Source organism: Epinephelus moara, chromosome 19, assembly GCF_006386435.1.
Source record: "Epinephelus moara isolate mb chromosome 19, YSFRI_EMoa_1.0, whole genome shotgun sequence".
NCBI lineage: Eukaryota > Metazoa > Chordata > Actinopteri > Perciformes > Serranidae > Epinephelus > Epinephelus moara.
In genome coordinates this window covers 10,890,195-10,909,388 of record NC_065524.1, presented here as the reverse complement: position 1 = coordinate 10,909,388, position 19,194 = coordinate 10,890,195, and the positions used below count along the sequence as shown (strand labels likewise).

The 19,194-nt window shown below is 40.2% G+C and overlaps 1 protein-coding gene across 1 annotated transcript in view; it reads left to right on the top strand.

The window, feature by feature from the left end:
• Window positions 1-19,194, top strand: part of LOC126406622 (cilia- and flagella-associated protein 46) — an 80,003-nt gene that overhangs the window by 52,986 nt on the left and 7,823 nt on the right. Inside the window, exons 43-55 of the mRNA XM_050071034.1 lie at window positions 1,139-1,324; window positions 1,676-1,849; window positions 2,612-2,709; window positions 3,069-3,142; window positions 8,624-8,802; window positions 9,064-9,170; window positions 9,565-9,635; window positions 10,128-10,301; window positions 14,916-14,995; window positions 15,376-15,436; window positions 17,501-17,533; window positions 18,017-18,119; window positions 18,249-18,361. Coding sequence (XP_049926991.1) covers window positions 1,139-1,324; window positions 1,676-1,849; window positions 2,612-2,709; window positions 3,069-3,142; window positions 8,624-8,802; window positions 9,064-9,170; window positions 9,565-9,635; window positions 10,128-10,301; window positions 14,916-14,995; window positions 15,376-15,436; window positions 17,501-17,533; window positions 18,017-18,119; window positions 18,249-18,361 — 1,453 coding nt within the window. The remainder of the gene's footprint in view (window positions 1-1,138; window positions 1,325-1,675; window positions 1,850-2,611; window positions 2,710-3,068; window positions 3,143-8,623; window positions 8,803-9,063; window positions 9,171-9,564; window positions 9,636-10,127; window positions 10,302-14,915; window positions 14,996-15,375; window positions 15,437-17,500; window positions 17,534-18,016; window positions 18,120-18,248; window positions 18,362-19,194) is intronic.

Genomic DNA, 19,194 nt, shown 5'->3' with positions numbered 1-19,194 from the left:
TGGGGAAGACTGGATGGAAAACCAGGGCTGATATACTGCTGCAGTTGAGTAGATGAGGACACTCAGGTGTACCAGCTGCCAAGGTTCAGGAGATGGAGTCACCACGCCCATGAACACACACACATACCCACACACACAGGGTGAAAAGAGGTCAGGAAATACATACAGGAACACATGGCAAGGGTAGAGGAGAGGCAGAGACCACAGTGACCAGACCATGTTCCAACAAGGACATTTAACACAGAACAAAGACTAAATAAAAAAATAACAACATAATTAACACTAGTGCGCTCTTAGCATGGCGCTCACTTTGACATGAGATGTAATGCAAAAACACTAATGTTGTCATATTTTTCAAGTCTGTCCATATGTACATTTGAACAGTAATTTGTTGCTGTAATTGTTCCTCTTGGTCATACTGGACTTAATGTTATTCCAGTGCAAGAGGTGGGAGACAAAACCCACAGTCATCACTCTGTGTTAAACACATTATAAAATTCAGTTAAAGCTTATATGAGGCTTCAGCAGTTTGTGTCAGACAAATTAAGTTGCAGTCTCTTCAGTCCTAGATTTCCATTTTGTGTTAATAACCCTCTCCCTCAGCTCACCAACGAAACACTGTCCAGGGAAACAAAACAGTATTATAATAAAGCCAGTAGCAAGCCTCATATTAGCTTCAGCTGAACATTGGAATGTATTTATGCAGGAAAAGAGGACTGTGGATATTTTTGCCCCACCACTTGTGTTGGAGACAAGTTAGGAAAGAATCTTTTAACAGTCAGTACGGAGATGAGGAATGATAGCAGCAACTAATAACTCCTAGAATAACATTCTAGAAAAGATTTAAGATAGAATTAATAGAATAGAAAAATGCAAACTGAGCATTTAAGAAGAGAGACTTTAGATAAATACATTTGCATTGCAGTGTACATATATACTGTACACAGTGTTACACGCATGTATGTGTACTGTATGTTTGATAGATTGATTTTGGACTTGGATTGATGGTCATAGTGTACATGGATGTTACTGTAATCTGCCTGCGTGTGTGTGTGTGTGTGTGTGTGTGTGTGTGTGTGTGTGTGTGTGTGTGTGTGTGTGTGTGTTTGTGTGTGTGTGTGTGTGTGATGTCTCCTAGCAGCGGGGGAGACTCAGAGCCCAGCAGCTGTTGGCACAGGCCAGTAAGGCCTTGGCTGAGGCCATCAGCCTGTGTCTCCAACACAAGCTGCCCTCCTCCATCCTGGCTGATGCCTCTCTCAACATGTTGGAGTGTCATGGCCAGTCTGACCCTGCAGCAGCAGGTCAATATCTTGCCCTGTTTCAGGTATTGTGCATCACATCATATGTGCCAGACATTGTTTTGAGTATGCAGTGTTTGTATAATTTAGAGTAATGACATGCTAATAATCAGGTTTCACTTTCAGTCTCATAACTGGTATGTATATGCACACTGTACAAAGTTATATACAGAGTGTATTGTATGAAACAGTAGTCCATGTACTGCTACTGTCCAGCTGCATGCAGCATGCAGGTGGCTCTATGCACAACACAGTCCATTGCATCTATACCCACACATCATCATCACTTCCTTAATAGTGTTTCTCAGGATATCATTGCCCACTATAATTCCTCTATTACCAGCAGCTCCTTCATCCATCTTCTGTTTTATTCCCAGAGCTGCTGCACTGTTACTATGATGGCTGAGGTCCTAAGTTCAGCTTGTGCTGGCACCACTTTGTCCCAGCTCTCCGCTCTGCTCAGCCTTCACAGGAAACTGCTTCTCTCTCACGACGAGAGGCCCAGCAGCATGCTGAAGGGAGCGGAGGACTCCCTCAATAGCCTTTCCAAGGTACCAGGTCACCTCCCCACACTTATGATTTATGGATGCTGTCGTACTCAGCTTGGTAAAGTCCCTTGATGAGGGACACAGTATCGGTACTACTATGGCCTTTGTTCTGAATGCACTTCCAAAACCACACAGTATTTGAGCTGCAAACACAAGGTTGCACCAACATGTACAGTAGCTGGTATGTGGGACACCTTGGTGGTGTCTGCCGGCTTGGGATCATGATACATCAAGAAGTTGCTCCCTAAAGAGAAAGATAAATCTTTCAAATATTACCAGTAAAAATAGAAATAAATAGTTGCCTCATAATTGACCTTGGTAGCATTACTGGTTATCAGATATATCATATGATGGTGACTATAGTTCTCAGTTCAACTCAAAGAAAGTTAAGTTGCCCTTGTTTATGTTAGGCACAGACACAATTATGTCTTCTGACATACTTAAAATTACGCTTTGTAATTTTGTAAATCTAAAATTAGGGTTTGGACGTCTAATCACATTTGATAATTAAGGTAATGAATAGATAATTTACTATTGTTGTTTTAATGCATTGCAAATGATTTCAAAATCAAGGGAGTAGGTTTGGTCCTTATTTTGGTCCAGTATATTTTTGTTGGATGGCTGATACGTACAGTGGTGTATGAGAGTACTTGCTGTTCCTTTTTTTCCCCTCACACAAAAATAGCTTGATTGTGAAAAATGTTTACTTCATTCATATATCATTATTCAGATTATTTTTTCTTACAATGACTTTCTGGTTTGCAGGCCTTCAGCCACCTGACCATCTGTCCCAACCACCTAAATATCCTCGCAGAGCTCCCACCCAACCTGAAGATCCTGCTGCTTCAGCACTCTGAAGATGGGTAATTTCTGATTGTCCTCTTCTTTTTCTCTTGCTATTTCCCTTTCTCTGCCACGCTATAAATTCTGTCCTCACCTGCCTCTGACAGTTTTATGGTTGATAAGTAATTGTCTGCAGGTCACACAAGTCACAGTAGGTTTAGGCTGAAGTAATACTCTATCTTGAAGAGAGTGCACCTGCTGTGTGGTACATTTGCCACTAGAGGGCTGATGGTTGAAACTGCTGTAAATGTACTGTGGCTAGAGATGAAAATCATATATGTTACTTGAAATGTAAGGTATTTAAAGAAAACCTGTGAAGCAGTGCATACAGTATACAAGTAAAGGGTACAAACTCTTTTTGTGTTTGTTTTGTTTTTAGGTCAGAACTTTATGGGGCTTTCTATGAGATGACCAAAGCTCCAAATCAAAAGGGAAAGACTACACAAGTTCCAGGTTAGGGGTTTGTACACCTTTAAAATCAGTGTTCACAATATAAACAGCTGTCAGACTTCTGACTTGTATGAGAGATGTGGGCCATTTTAAACCAAAGATTTACTGCATTTATGTATTTTTATACCAAATCTAATTTGTTCCATAGCCCTGGGGAATATTGTTTTCATCACACATACATTGTTGCACATAGCATTGTTGTCAGCATTTAAATGGAGCCAGATTAATTTAGTATTCCCATGTAACATTTATCTGCAAGGCAGATGAAAAGTTCAGATTTAATGAAGACAAGGAGAGAGAAAAAGACGACAAAGTGTAGAACAAATCCGCTGAAATTCCCTCTCACCTCTGTGCTACTGGCCTGGCATGGAACACCAGCTTGCATAAGTCATCACAGGGTATTAGCATACTGTATTACCTGCTCGCATGACCTTTCCTGGGAGTAGTCTGACATAAGAATTTGTAGGAATTGTTGAAAAAAGGAATAGGCTGGATGGTCTCGACTCATCTCTTGAGAATGAGCATATCAAAGACAGCAGGTATTCAGGTGCGAGCATAAGGAATAATTAGGCTTTGCAGAGGAAATGAACAAGTTTGAAGTACAGCCAAAAACGCACACTAAATACAGTCGAGGCAATTATGTCGGTTTTTTGTTTTCCTTTTATCTGAGACTGTCATTTTGGTTGAGGGCCCTCTAACTCTGGGAGTGTTTTTGAAGTTATCCCTCAAGAATGAGGGGGAAGTCCGTTTTTGTTTGTTCTTCGTGTGTTTTTTCTTTTTTTGTTCTATTAAGGGAGTTTGCCAGCAGGTCAGGGTAAGATGTATGATCATGTTGTTTTATTTATTGTCATATGCAAAGTGGACCGGTGAAAATAATTTCTTTTAATGTAAATGGGGTTTTGAATCCAATGAAGAGGTGCAAGATACTGTAAGTTTTAAAAAAGGAAAAAGCTCAAATAGCACTCCTCCAGGAGACTCACCTGAGTCAGTCTGAGCATGCAAAACTGAAGGGAATGGGTTTCAACTATGTGTTCTCCTCCTCGGATAAGTCAGGCCATAAAAGGGGAGTAGCCACTCTTATTTCTAATACGCTCAATTATGAACACATGTCAGTAATTAGTAATGAGGAATGCAGATTTTTTAAGGTTACAGGGAAAATAGAAGGGACTGAATTAACAGTGAGCATATATTCCTCCAGGGAGTGATTGGCCACTTTACAGATGTATGTTTGATTTGATGGTTGACGCTCAAGGATTGGTTGTATGTGGGGGAGATTTTAACATACAGCTAAACCACAATCTTGACTCCTCAGGAGTAACCAGTTAGAATAAAGCACTTACGAGGAAAGTTAAGTCATACATGGAAGAAATGGGCATAATTGATGTGTGGAGGGAACTTCATCCAACAGGCAGAGACTATACACATTATTCATTCCCACACGCAGTATATACAAGGTTAGACTATTTCTTTTAACATTCTGTTTAACATTGATAAGTTTAAGATAAGAGATTGTAAAACTGGAACAATAGACTTGGCACGGTGGTATGGTGGTTAGCACTGTCGCCTCACAGCAAGACGGTTGCCGGTTCGATCCCGGGTGTGGGAGCCCTTCTGTGCGGAGTTTGCATGTTCTCCCCGTGTCAGCATGGGTTCTCTCCGGGCACTCCGGCTTCCTCCCACAGTCCAAAGACATGCAGATTGGGGACTAGGTTAATTAATAACTCTAAATTGTCCGTAGGTGTGAATGTGAGCGTGAATGGTTGTTTGTCTCTATGTGTCAGCCCTGCGATAGTCTGGTGACCTGTCCAGGGTGTACCCTGCCTCTCGCCCGATGTCAGCTGGGATAGGCTCCAGCCCCCCTGCAACCCTCAAGAAGATGAATGAATGAATGAAGAAGACTTGTCGGACCATAGCCCCATCTCTATGTCTCTGGAAAGGAAAAAAACGCAAAACTCTTTGGAAGCTAAATTCACACATACTTAACGATCCAGTGATTCTATCCACAATAAAGAATGAATACTTAGAGGTGAATGATATAGGAGAAGTATCACCAGCAATCCTCTGGGACACTCCAAAGGCAGTAATAAGAGGGAAACTAATTTCTATAACCTCCCACTTGAAAAAACTGAAGGAGCAGAAGCTGACAAATCTTCAAGGTCAGTTAAAGCAGAAAATACTTGCTGACACTGGCAACACTAACCTGGACCTAAAGCAGGAAATAAGGAAACTACAGGGGGAAATTAATGATATACTCACACAAGATGCTCAGAAAAAAATCCTTTTCCTGAGGCATAAGTACTATGAGATTGTGGGCAAATCAACAAAATATTTAGCCTATAAATTATGCAAACAGCAGGAGGAGAGTACAATACTTAAAATTAGATCCCCCAAAACTAAAACGTTAGAGAATAAAATGGAGAAAATTCAGAAATGTTTTACGGTGTTCTACAGAGAGCTATATTCTCAACCACAGGCCCCAGAGGGAAACCACATGGATACCTTCCTCAACTCCCTGATTTTACCTTGTCTTACAGAGCAACAAAATTAATATCTATTAAGACCAGTTTCAGGGGAGGAGGTCAACTCGGCCATTACTAAATTCAAGACAGGGAAGGCCCCTGGGGCAGATGAGTACAATACTGAGTGGTATAAGTTTCTGAGATCTGATTTAGTCCCAATACTGCTCAAAACATTTAATTAGATCTTAAAAGAAGGAGGGATTCCTCCCTCTTGGAGAGAGGCAATAATCTCAGTTATTCCCAAAGAGGGAAAAGATAGGCTTGAGTGTGGCAATTATAGACCAATCAGCGTTCTTAATCTGGATTATAAAATGTTTACTTCCATTCTCACGCGTAGACTAGAGAATCTCCTCCCACATCTTATCCACTTGGACCAGACAGGTTTCATTTGTCACAGACAGACTACAGATAATATAAGAAGAACTTTACATATTTTTAGACAAATAAAACAGGACAATATTGAATCAATGATAGTAACTTTGGATGCTGAGAAAGCCTTCAACTCAGTCAGATGGGTTTTCCTGTATAAGGTTATAGAGAAGTTTGGCTTTAATAACAGCTTCATAAAGGTAATCCAAGCCCTGTATGATAAACCTGCAGCCCGTGTTAAGATCAGTGGGGGTCTTTCAGACTCATTTCTCCTGAAACACGGCTCGAGACAGGGCTGCCCAATTTCGCCTCTCCTCTTTGACTTATTTTTCGAACCTCTAGGTCAACTGATAAGGCAAAATAATAATATCATGGGAATTGTAATACCCGGAGGAGAACACAAGGTGGCAATGTTCGCTGATGACGTGTTGATCAGCCTGGGGTGGCCTGAGAGGTCATTTACTGAGCTGATGTCGGCACTACAGGAATTTGGTAAATTATCCGGATACAAAGTAAACATTTCTAAGACGCAGGTAATGACCCTAAATTTTAAGGCCTCACAATTTAAATTGGGACAATGAGGAAATAAAATACCTGGGAATAACACTCACGGGGGACCTCTCTAGGCTCTTCCAGGCTAATTATGGACCAGTATCAACCAAGATAAAATCTGACTTGCACAGATGGAGCCTCATTCCCTTCCTAAGTCTTAGCTCAAGAGTTAGTGCTGTTAAAATGAACATCCCTCCCCGCCTACTCTATCTCTTCAGAAACCTGCCGATAAGAGATTTCAAGGTTTTGTTAGCAAGGGAAGACACCAAGGATCAGATTTGCAACACTACAACTGGCAAAAGAAGATGGGGAATGTCCCTCCCCTGCTTAAAGAACTACTATTATGCTGCCCTATGGAGCTTAATCCCTATCTTTATTCAAGAGAGTGGTCTATCAGTTTGAGAGCATTATTTATTGATTTCACGTTCAAAAACCCTGCCCTCGCACTCAAATAGCCTCTGCTTGCGCTTGGATCTACTCTGTTTCTGCTCAAACTGTGTGCTCGCACTCAGATACCATGTTGCTTGCACTCAGATACAGTGTTGCTTGCACAGATTTCCTGCTCGAGCTTCGGCTTTTCTCCTCATGCTCAAACTGTTTCTGTGCGCTCGCAGAATTTCTGCTTCCAGATTTCTGCCCTGCGCTTGGATTTTTTTGTGTAACAACCCTGTCAAAATCCCCCAACCAATAGAATGCCAGATTTACTGTTGACCAATGAAATGATCCCTGCCTCTTTGTGGGCACGCTCGCTTTAGTATTAGAGAGTCCCGTCCGGGCGGGTACTCTTTAACCGGGTTCATCCACTCCCACCCTCCAGGGCTTTATTAAATGTTCTTCCCTTGCTTTCTGTACCACTTTTGGAATAAAGGGACTGTACACGTGCGCCATATGTATATACATACATATACATATGTATGTATATACATATATATATATATGTATATGTATATATACACACACACACACACACACACATATATATATATATATATATATATATGTGTATATATGCACCATGTGCACCATATGTGTAATTATTATATTAAAGAGAAGTGGGAACAAGAGGCGGGGATTAGATTGTCAGAAGAGGCCTGGGGGGATATTTGGCAATTTCAGTGGTCCTCAACTAACTCCATGGACTGGAGAGAACATTGTTGGAAAAACATAATTAGGTACTTTAAGACACCCAACCAAGAGAAATATAGAGATGCTAATATGCCATGCTGGAGGCAGTGCAGTTCACGGTTAGCAAACCATTATCATATATTCTGGGACTGTGCCAAACTGAAATTGTTTTGGAAGGGTGTTCATGACTCTCTAAGTAAAATTTTTGGCACACAGGTTCCTCAGGACTTTGAAACTTTGTATCTGGGCCGTGTTTCCTTTTTGGACCGAAGGATATAAGATTATTACAAATTCTCAGCAACTAAAAAATCTATCACTAGGAGATGGCTAAATCCAGCTCCACCAACAATAGATGATTGGCTTGGAATAGTTGTAGAAATATTCAAAATGGAAAAAATAACATATTGAGAACAAATGAACAAAAGAGAAATTCTATCTAATTTGGAGCAAATGGATTGCATATATAACCCCTATTAGAGCTGATTTTATCTGAGCCTATGGTCCGTTAGACTTTACTTTATTTTATTGTGTTTTATTACTTCTTGTTACTTTATTATCAGACCTGGCAGGCAACATTATCTCCCACTGTTCCATGTAAATAGTTGCTTGTGTGATTTCCTGTTTCTAATTTTATATACTAAAAACTGGGAAGATCTACACTGTGAATGAAGATGCAGCTACTGTCATGCTATAATCTTGTCTTTCCAAATAAAGATATAATTTAAAAAAAGAGAGAATGAGGATATCAAAGCGAAAAGACAGTGGGGAAAAAACCAAGTTGAGACGAAAGAATAGAGAGAGGGAGTTTACAAAAGGACCAGGAGTCAGAGGGGGTGGAGATGCTCATGGGGACCAATTACAAGGCCTGTATATGTCTGTGAGTATACAATGTCTGATTGTGTCAGTACTGTTCTTGCAGGTTCCCTGACGTGCTCCAGGGTGGCAAAGGTTTCAGTCTGCCCACAGGCTCTGCTGGCACTGAGGGAGCAGACTCGGATCTTTGGCCTGGACGCTAGACATGCCCTCCTCAATCAAGTCTGTTGGCACAGTGCCGAGGGCAGGCTGGAGGCCTCTGAGGAGCTTCATGTTTTTCCCTGTGTATGTCTTGTTGAGACCTCGGCTCTTCTCTCACTCTGTTAACATTACACACTGCAAGCATCATAAATAAGCTCACTCCACTGCAGTTACTATCATCTTATGTCTCATCTCGCTTACTGAGGAGTCTTGAGACATCTGACTTTGACACCCAAGCATTGTGTTGCCACAATACAGACGTATATGAAAGTAATCAGTGGCCTGAAATGATTAATACTGCATTAACTGTGGCTGAAAGTCCCTTCTCCTTTTTCTTATATACAGAAAACTGCTGCAGAAGAAATGCTAGCACCTCGCTTCAGAGAAATTGTACAGGATATGAAGGACTACTTGAATCCACTTCTCACACAGTTTGACTTCACATGCTTCAGGTGAAACACTGTATATGTCATCAGATTCCCCAATTTGTCCACTACAAAGGTATGACAACTTTGATTTAGTTTTCTTAGCCTGAGGAAGGAAAAATTGTTGCTTTGAACAGAAGATTTTTACCGCTGTAGCAGGTACAAATGTCCACTCTGGGAAAGGTCTTTTCAAATATGTGTGAGTTCAAAATGAAGTGAGACTGCTTTGTCTCTTAATCTCGGTCTGTCAGGTTTGTTCCTCTGTCTGGGTTCACAAATGCATGCAGCTTACACAAGCAATTTATACATGTCTATTTCCTACACTGGTCTACATTTTACGCCATCTGGTTCTATCTTATGTCCTTGACAGACAAAAGATAGTGTAGCCCTACTGATCCTCACTTATCCTTACCTCCCTCAGGCCCCAGGCTGCATCACTACCACTCTCTGGGATGGCCAAAACCAAAGATAAAGAAGAGAAAGGGGGCTCAGGTAAAGGAAGAGTATGTTGGGTGTGAGCTTGCTTGAGTCTGTGACAGCCTAAGGGCCTTGTGGTTATCTTAGCAGTGTGTCATATGAACCACTATTTCAACATCTGCTGTGATTCCTATCTGTTTATTGCTACCCCATCAGCAGGTTTCTATTCAAGCAGGCTGCAACTCATCCCCTTCCGGCCAGTGTTGTTGCTGTATGTGTGATTTGATGTGATAAACGTTGATTTACTCACACAAAGTGATAACTCAGTACTATTACAAGGCACAGTGCAGATTATTGTGCCACTAAACTGTTTTCAAAAGAATTCATTCTAAATTGTTGGAACAATAACACCCTACCAGATAGAAACTGTGGACTTCTGAAGTGAAGCAATAGCTTCTTAAAGGTTGTTTTACATCATCTTGAGGATTTTAAGTTCAAAAGAAAAAGGTTACACTGTCATAAATACACAATATATGAGAAAATGTTTGTACTTGTGTGTGTATACAGATAAATTGCCCGCAGAACCAGGGGAATATGTGGTGTTGCTGGCAGACAGGAAGTTGCTGGAGTTGCCACTTGAAGCCTTGTCCATCCTGCAGGACGAAGGCTTGAGTTCTGTGTCACGAGACTTTTCCCTCCAGCTTCTCCACAGTCGCCTGAACAAAGAAGAACCAGGCAAAGGTACCAGGGACAAGCATACACACTCAGTGAGAGAAACGATTGCAAGCACTGCCCAGGGTTTCATAACCATTCCAAAGAACATACAACTTTAAGAACAACACAAAGCAGTTAGGCTTGTAGCTTCTAAATCTCTCTTGACTGGCTGGCAGCTACATCATCTCAGACAGGTCTATAACCATCAGGAGAATTTCTGCCCAACATTATTTCACCCTGTTATTATTGCCTCAAAGAACACCTATAGATAGGCCAGAACTACAAAATAGTTTTTAATGTGATTTACCTCACAGTGATAGATACTGTAAGAAACAGCAGGTTTCTGAGTGGGGAAATAAGACTGTGCAGTATAACCATCTTATCTATTAAACTGTTAATAATTAGAGTGGGTTTTTTGCACAGTGTAAGTGGCTGTTTGCCTCCCATGATCCCCCATCATATCTTACTGAATAATAGCTTACACGTATGAAAGCATCTTGATGCCTGGATCTAGACTGCAGGCAGCCATCCATAGAATTGGAATTTGTTCGGGAGAGAAAGGTCATTTCACATCCTGCTAGCATGCAGAAGTTCATACGGACATCCGGGAACACCACGGCATGCTTGATCAAGTGGATGCCCATTAAATGTAGCCATTCTCGCTGTGCCTGCCAGAGCTATTCAAAGTCAAGACTATAGGTTTGATTGTCCAGGGGTAGTATATGGAGGCCATGTAAGCAGACCGTGTAGGGAAAGAGTTAAAGTTTAATGCACAGAGTGGAAAAGATGCCTGACATCATTGGCTTTTTTGCCATTGTTAATTGTCCAGATGAGTTTGGTTTTCTGTGGTGATGATTACGTGGTAAGTGGTAGCTTTCATGGTGCATGTGAAACGTTACCTCACTTTCAACGTTGTCTTAGGCAAGCTGCTACACACATCTGCACAAATTGTCGCCTTGACTCTAACATTTTACCAACCGTATTTGGGCCCAAACAATTGACAGCTGATTGTCAAACTGACTCATCCTAAAATAAGCCTTGAACCAACCACCAACCAGTCGAAGCTGTAGGACCAGATGGTGGTACTCGCAGTGATTTCTTCTCTTCCTCCTCTTTCTCTGTTTCCCTGTGACCACCATACTTTTTGGGAACCACCTCACAACCTCAATCATAGCCAGAGCAAGTGCCCACCACCTGTACACTTTTTATGCAGATCTGAAGGTACAGATCTGTGAGTTTACTTCACAGCAAAATAGCGGTTAATCTAAGTATAGGTGATGACATGGTTGCATAGCAACCATTTATAAAAACATTCAGCAGCTGCAAAAAGCATCTGCCTGATGAGAGCAAAAAAAGGCCGTGTGGTGCATCTCACATTTTGCAACCTGCAAAACGTGCTCTGACCGATCAGAGCCTACAGTATTTTCTGCCTGATTTTCTCTTCACTTTGTTGCTTTATATTGCAATAATTGTTAACTGTTTTTATTAGAGCAGAAAACAAACAAAAAAGCATGTTTTGATGTGTGACAGACTTTGATCTGTAATCAGTTTAAAATCAACTACTTAACAAGTATTTTTTTTAGTATTAGTATTAGTAGTATTTTTTTTAGTAACAAGTATTTTTTAAAAGAATAAAAATCAAACATTTTGTCCTTCTGTAGTCTCGTAGGGTTTTATTTTGGAGGTCTCCTATAAGTGTAAAATCCAAAGAAAAAAATCTAGCTGTTTTTTTTGGGGGGGGGGGGCAATGATGCTTCAGTCCTCGGGGAATTATGCACATTAATATTTTGAAAAGAAAAGAAAAGAAAAGGGAGTAGAAAGAGCACCGAATCTGATGCTGCAGACATCTTTACCTTTTTAAAGGTTGAATCATTTGCATAACTTGAGTGAATGTTCAAAGGTTACTGTTAAATTTGTGTGTGTGTGTGTGTGTGTGTGTGTGTGTGTGTGTGTGTGTGTGTGTGTGTGTGTGTGTGTGTGTGTGTGTGTGTGTGTGTGAGACTTGACTATTGCATATGACAGAGGAAGGAAACTATAAGAACATGTGTTACCTACGTCTTTGGGTGCCTGAAACAAATATATGGGTCTTTTTCTGGATCATCATTACCATAATTTGACAGTGTACCATTGTGTTAAGAAGACAAAGTGTCTGAGAACACTTTTAAAAGGGTTATTTGTTATTCTGTTTAGTGTTTTGCATACATTTTGCACAGGACAAAATAGCACAAACAATAAAAACACTGCTTTGATGCTGTTAAAGTTTGCCTTTGTGATTTAAACTACACAGATCTCGGTAAAGCTTTTACATTTGCTGGCTTGTTGGTCCTTTTAAAAAGTTGTACATATTAGCAGTGATAGTGAACAGTGGGAGCTACTACAAATGGTGGTGGCTTGTCTAGTTGTAATAGTAAGAAAATACTGTCAGCATTAAAAACTCTAGTAGTACTGAACACACTGATGACATGTGACCAGTAATGATCTGATCCTTATGTGCAGCATGGTCTATGGATAGAAAAGATGTGTAGGCACTAAGTTAATATATCACTGGAGTTGCACCAAAGTGTAGAATCAACAAATCAGTCATGTCTAATTAGAAGCTCAGTAAAGCCATTTTTATTTAATAATATCAAAATCATTTAAGAAAGACATATTGTGGAGAGAAAAAATACATTTTTATGTTGTGGACCATTTTACTTAATCGCCTACTTCACTGTATGTGTAGGATTTTAAAATTCCTGACACACACTGAAGTAGACGTAGAGCTGTGACCTTTGTCAAATGTATTCCAAGCATTGTGCTGCACAGTGTTCACTGTGGCAAACTTAAGAACTTAGGGCTTCGTGGGCAGTAAAACTACCATAAGCTGGCTAAAAGTTCTGGCAGAAAGCAGACTGAAAGGTCTGAAAAGTTTGTCCTGTGCTCAGCCTAATCACCAGAATGAATATTTGCATTGTACAAATCTGCAAACCACAGATATGTTACAGTTGTGCGTTTCTTTATGTTTCAACAAAGTCGTGGTTAATGTGTGGTAAGGTTTAGACACAAAAATCACTTGGTTAGGGCTATGAAAACATGTTATGGCTTACAATATCCAGTATTGGTGGCACAATCCTGACTGGAAACACAGTGATGTCTTGGGAAAAACAACCACTTTTTGTGGCACTATTGTGGCTGGAAATGCAGCACTGACTGTGGGGAAAAAATGCTTTCTGTGCTAATAACAAGACTGGAAACATTTGGATTTCCCAGTTAAAAAATTAAGAAAGAAAGAAATGCATTTTGGGGCACGGTCCTGACAGGAAATGTGTCAATGTCTCAGTAAGAAAAAAAGAAAAAAAAAACTCTTGTAATGGCACTGTCTGTGTTTTGTTTAAAAAAACAACAAAAAAAAAAAAACAAGGGCCTTTCATGGCACTATTCCAGCTGGGAAAGCAGTGATAAAGAAAATGCTTTTTAGGGCACTATCCCAGCTGGAAACATGGTGATGTCGCAGTAAAAAACAAGTGCTATTCAGAGCACTATACAAAGTGGCAGGTCACCAAAAACACCCATGTTTGGTGGCTAAAAAGCCGCTATAGCTCCCTGAGAAGCAACCAGTGTTATCGATTGTTTGTTTTAAACATTGGTCAGCAGCTTGGCAGCTATCTCACTTAGCTGTTACACCATCTGCCATTCTCTCCACACCCTAGTGACAAAGTCAGCTCATGTAATACATCATTTTAGAAACACTGATATGATATGTATGAAATTTACAAATGTAACATAAAATCATTGATTCATTCTCTTTACACAGAAAATTTAAACAGAGAATGTTATAAGAATTCAGTCATTAGTTTTCAGTGAACCTTTGATGAAATAAAGTGTTAGACTGGTGGAGGTTTGGATCTGCTGCTGATGGTCGATAAAAAAACGTCAGCATTAATTTTAATACATCCTCAGGTAACTTTAAATGTCTGCTTAGTTTCAAAGCATTGTTATACTGCATTACATTCCTTTGACAAACACTTTTGTAAGTGCAAGAAAGTTGTAATAAGTGTACTGTAACTCAATAGACACGAGCTGGATGTCATCCGTAATGAGAAGTGTTTGGAGTGGTACAAGTGTTTAGGGATTTTCTTCTATATTTTCATACACAAGGACGTGCTGGCATGGGGTGTGGAGAGGTAGAGGGTTTTTATCTAGTGGCAAAAGATGGGCATTGACTATAGTCAAGTGACAAGTGTTGGACTGATTGACCAACAGATGGACTCCTCTCGAACAGTCCCGCTGCTGGCATGGCCTGAAATGAAATGAAAGATCACAGTCATGGACTTTAAGATAACTGCTTCAGTATGTCTGTAATTAGCTGTTGATTATACCTATTTATTTATTAATGTGTTTGAAGGGGGGGGGGTGTTAAAACAAATTAATCTGGTAATTTAATTGGTGATCAATGCTTAATCAATAGTCAGAGCTTTCATTTGCAGAGGTTTATAGATGTTGCAGCCATGGGGAAACTTTCAGAACTGTTCTTCAGTCACCAATAAATGTCATTGACTTTGCAGATACTGAGAAAGTTTTTTTTCTTTTCCCAGTTCAAATGCTGTGTAATCTACCCTGCAGACAAGTGTATGTATTAATTCTGCTTCCTGTCTGTGGCAGTTGAAAGTGACAACAAAAAAGAGACCAAAGGTGGCAAGCCAACTAAGGGGAAGGGAGATCAAAGCCAAGCCATCAAAGTGGTGAGTTCAGTAAATTAATCTGGGCCTGCCAGATACAGACAGCAATATTACTTTCACCTGCTGTCAGCACTGGCAATTATTTAAGTTCCTCTCGCCTCCCTTTTAAGTGTGTTTTTTCAATCAATTACATAATGTGTTTTCATAAAGATCCTATTTCTAGCTTCTGAGCATTTATCCTCTGTCATGCACCACTTCTATTTTTTCCACCATCCCCTTCCCATTGCTTCTATTTCTTGTGCTCTGTCTCCTCTGTCTTGAAATCCACTCTCTTGCAGCTGGTGTTTGCAGATATATTTGCATGTTTATATTTATACTGCATATATTTTATGTTTGTAAATGTCTTTGGTATAAGCTGTAATAACTCTAATTTATTTACCCAGGTACCTGTGAATCGTGTGTTGCCTTCTAACACCTTCCCAGTGGATATGCGAAACGTCAAATGTATCCTTTTTGTTAAATATTATACCTATTTCCACAGACGCTAAGAACGATTGTGCCTTCAGTTACTTTTCAATGCCATTATCGAGATCAGGAGTTCATTATTTTGTTGTTGTTGTTTTAAAAAAGCTTTGTTAACTAGTAGGGTTGTCACAATACTAAAAATTCAAACTCGATGTCGATACCCAGGAAAATATTCAATACTCGATACCAATTTCGATACAGCAGCAAAAAATTAAGAGGCATGTCATTTTTTAAATAAAGATCAGAACAGTAACATCAATGATAACAACAAAAAATCCCCCCCAAATAAATAACAACCAGAAACAAGATCTGTCCATACGAATGTATTTATCTACAGCCCTGTTTATTTTCTGTGCTTCTGGTGAATTGGCACCATATTTTCGTTGCTGATCAAATAGAGTTGGTAGTTTAAGCTCAGGATGCTCCTGTTTCTACCTCACTATGTGATCAGAGAACCAGGGGTTACAGGAGAAACTAAACGTTTTTTCAGCTTCAATCTGTGACTTTACAGTTAACATAACTTTTCAGACACACATAATTGTGTTGTCCTGTTAAACTAACATTGTCTATTAATGTTACAGACGGGCATGACTGATAAAGTTTTCTGCTTAGCTCCCACATTAACGTTAGAAGTTATATTTTAGTTTGATGCTGGCGACACCAGCTGCTCAGCTGCTAGTGAGGGGAGGGGCTGTACCTGCCGTCTGCAGCGTGCTGTGTTCACTTCACTAAATATTTCCAAAGAGCGCTTTTTCCTTTATCATTTTTGACCAAAACTGGCTGCTCTGATCCTCCTGCAGCTGCGCTGGCCATATTACAGCAACAGAAATGTGTGCATGCATGCACAGCGGCGACAACAAGCTGGGTTGCAGCGAGGGCTCTGTGCCTGCCAGACGCTGCCTGCACAGCGCGTGTCCGTCGGACCCATCACGCACACCCGACAGGCGCTGAGGTGGTGTGCGCTGTTAGTATCGATACTTTTGTAAATTAGTATTGTATCCGGATACAGCGTTTGAGTATCAATACTTTTCAGAGTATCGATACTTTTGACAACCCTATTAACTAGAGATAATGACTTAATTATGTTGTTATCTTGAGACAACAAGGTTTGTTATCTCGAGATAACAAGATAATATACCAATTATCACAAGAAAACTAAAGGTTGTTATATGTCGTCCTCCCAACAAAATGAATTTTGTAATCTTGAGATAACGAGGTAATTACAAAAAGGTTGTTTCTTGTTATTGAGCTACTTACAATGTTTATTAGAGATCAGGAGAGCCTTGCCAGCATGTATTGATGGGGTCTTGACAACTGAAGCAACTGATTTAAGCTGAAAATATCAGAACAGGGAGTACAGTAAAGGCCCAAAAATTATTCCAGTCCCAATTCCAAGAAAATAATAAATTTCATCTGAGTAAACCTCCACAGGGGATTCCCAAACTGATTGAAGTCGTATGAACAAAGGGGGTGAATGGGGAGTGTAATAAGCCATGATTGTCACAGCCTCTAATTCATCCGCCAACAATGCATTCTTTTTGATCCCACCCATTGCCCAAGTGTGCCGCAGGTGCGTCACGATAGGCTGGCCACAAAATTAGTAAAAGTGTGTTCGGCATGCACTCGATGCACTTGGCAAGGCGCACCTGACTGCGATATGGCCACTCTTGTGAGGACACAGAGGACACCGCGTTAAGACCTAATTACCATTACCGATCAATGAAGCGATCAATAATATCTATAATGTGTGGTCCTTGATCTGACATTTTTAGCTTAAATCTGTTGCCACAGTTGTCAAGATGACAGCTATGCATGCTGGCATGATGTCTAATAAACATTTTAAGTCGCCTAATAAGAGGAAACAACCTTTTTGCAATCATCTTGTTATCTCAAGATAACAAAGTTTGTGATTTTGAGATAACAGGATTAAAAAATAACTGGAAGCATGGGCATTGTCGGTTTGTTAAACAGCCTGTTTTATTTTTGTCATTGAAATATAGTTATAGCACTTATAAGATTATTCTACTTAACATGCCCCCACAGATATTGTTGACCCTCACAATGAAGGCAGCTTTGGTAAGTAACTGTAGAGGATTCAGTCACTTTCTTTATTATATACCTTACATTACATATTTGCAGAATTAAGAAATTAGTATACTGCAAGTATCAGTGAAGGTGGAAATGCACTGCACTGTGTTGTTCTTAATGATCAGTGACAGTACTGTATAGCTTGAGCTGCTTTTCTTTTAGGTTCTGTATGGATGCTGTGTTTTGGACTCAAGTGTAGGAATGCTGGGAGTACTTTTGAGACCTAAGTTCTGCAGTGATTAATGTTGTCTTTATACTGTATTGTAGTCAGGCAGTGCCGCAGCTGGCCCTGGATGGCCTCTTCTCACCTTGTAGCCTCTCAAAGCATCCTTCCCTCTCTTATAATATACTATTTTACAAAGTCTCTACTTTTGTGGCCTTGTATGAGTCACATTTCAGCCCAACTAGTGTCACCACTTCAGTGAATGGAAGGTTTCCTAATATTTGCATGTTGTTGTCTATCTGGCACAGAGGGGACCAGTCTGAGCATAAGGATGAAGGAGATTTTAGAAACCCACAGCCAGCATTTGACCCATCTGTGGGAGGGCTTCATGGGCAGCAAGCAAACACCCAGGTTAGAAGGCAGTGCGGCAAGTCTTGTTTGGTTTGGTTCTCAGTATGCTCAGTGCAAAGTGTATTTGTTACAATGCAACATGCCTGATCATTTTTTTAAACCGCTAACCTTTCTCCAATATCTGTCAAGTCTGTCTGAGATGGAGCAGCTGCTGTGCAGATGCAGTGCCTTCATTTACCTGGGGATGGAGCGCTTCATGGCAAACATTCCACCTGCCAAAGTGGCAGCCCTCAATCTGTCTGGTACTGTGCACCCATGCAGCATTTTTATTTAATAGCACGTATGTTGGTTTTACAAAATGACAAATGTTAAATAAGCGCTGTGAAGTTGTCCCCATTCTTGCATGCAGATATGACACAAGCAGCAGCCCACTTATAAATCACATAAAATGTAAATTTTGAGCATTTTTGGTCAAGAACTTTTTGAGTTATTCACAAAAAAAATTGAATTGGTTAATATAGCGCCACCTATGGACAAATCGTGGGTATTCTTTCTGATATAGTTACTCGTGGTCTCTAGTTGCAGTATGCAAATTTTGAGTTATTCACGAAAAGTTTTCAGGACCGACTGACCGACCGACTGCTAAAAAGAAAAAGGAAAAAAGTATTTTCTGTGTTTGAAAATACAAAATACATGTATTTTATCTTGATACATTTCCTGGCACCAGTATTTTGTATTTTAAAATACATTATGATGTATTTTTGCCCATCTCTGCTAACTGTGAACTGAGAACTTCATGCATTATGGTAGCATGATTGTCAGGACTGAGGACTAAGGCACAGACAGAGACACAGAGTGTGTTGGTTGCATGTGTGGTTGATATGGTATATGCTTCTGTAAGTCATTAATAACTTACTCAGGATGCCATGGACCGCGGAACGCATCTGAACAAGGGGGGGGGGGCATAATTTCAAGTCATGCGGAGGGGGTTCGTATGAACACGAACACATGCTTGCTCAGATTAACCCCTCTGATCCCAACATTCACACACAACAAGCCTATTTACACATAAACGCACAGATGAAACTATAGCAAACAACAAAGTACATCCAGTCCACAACCACAACCAAAACTC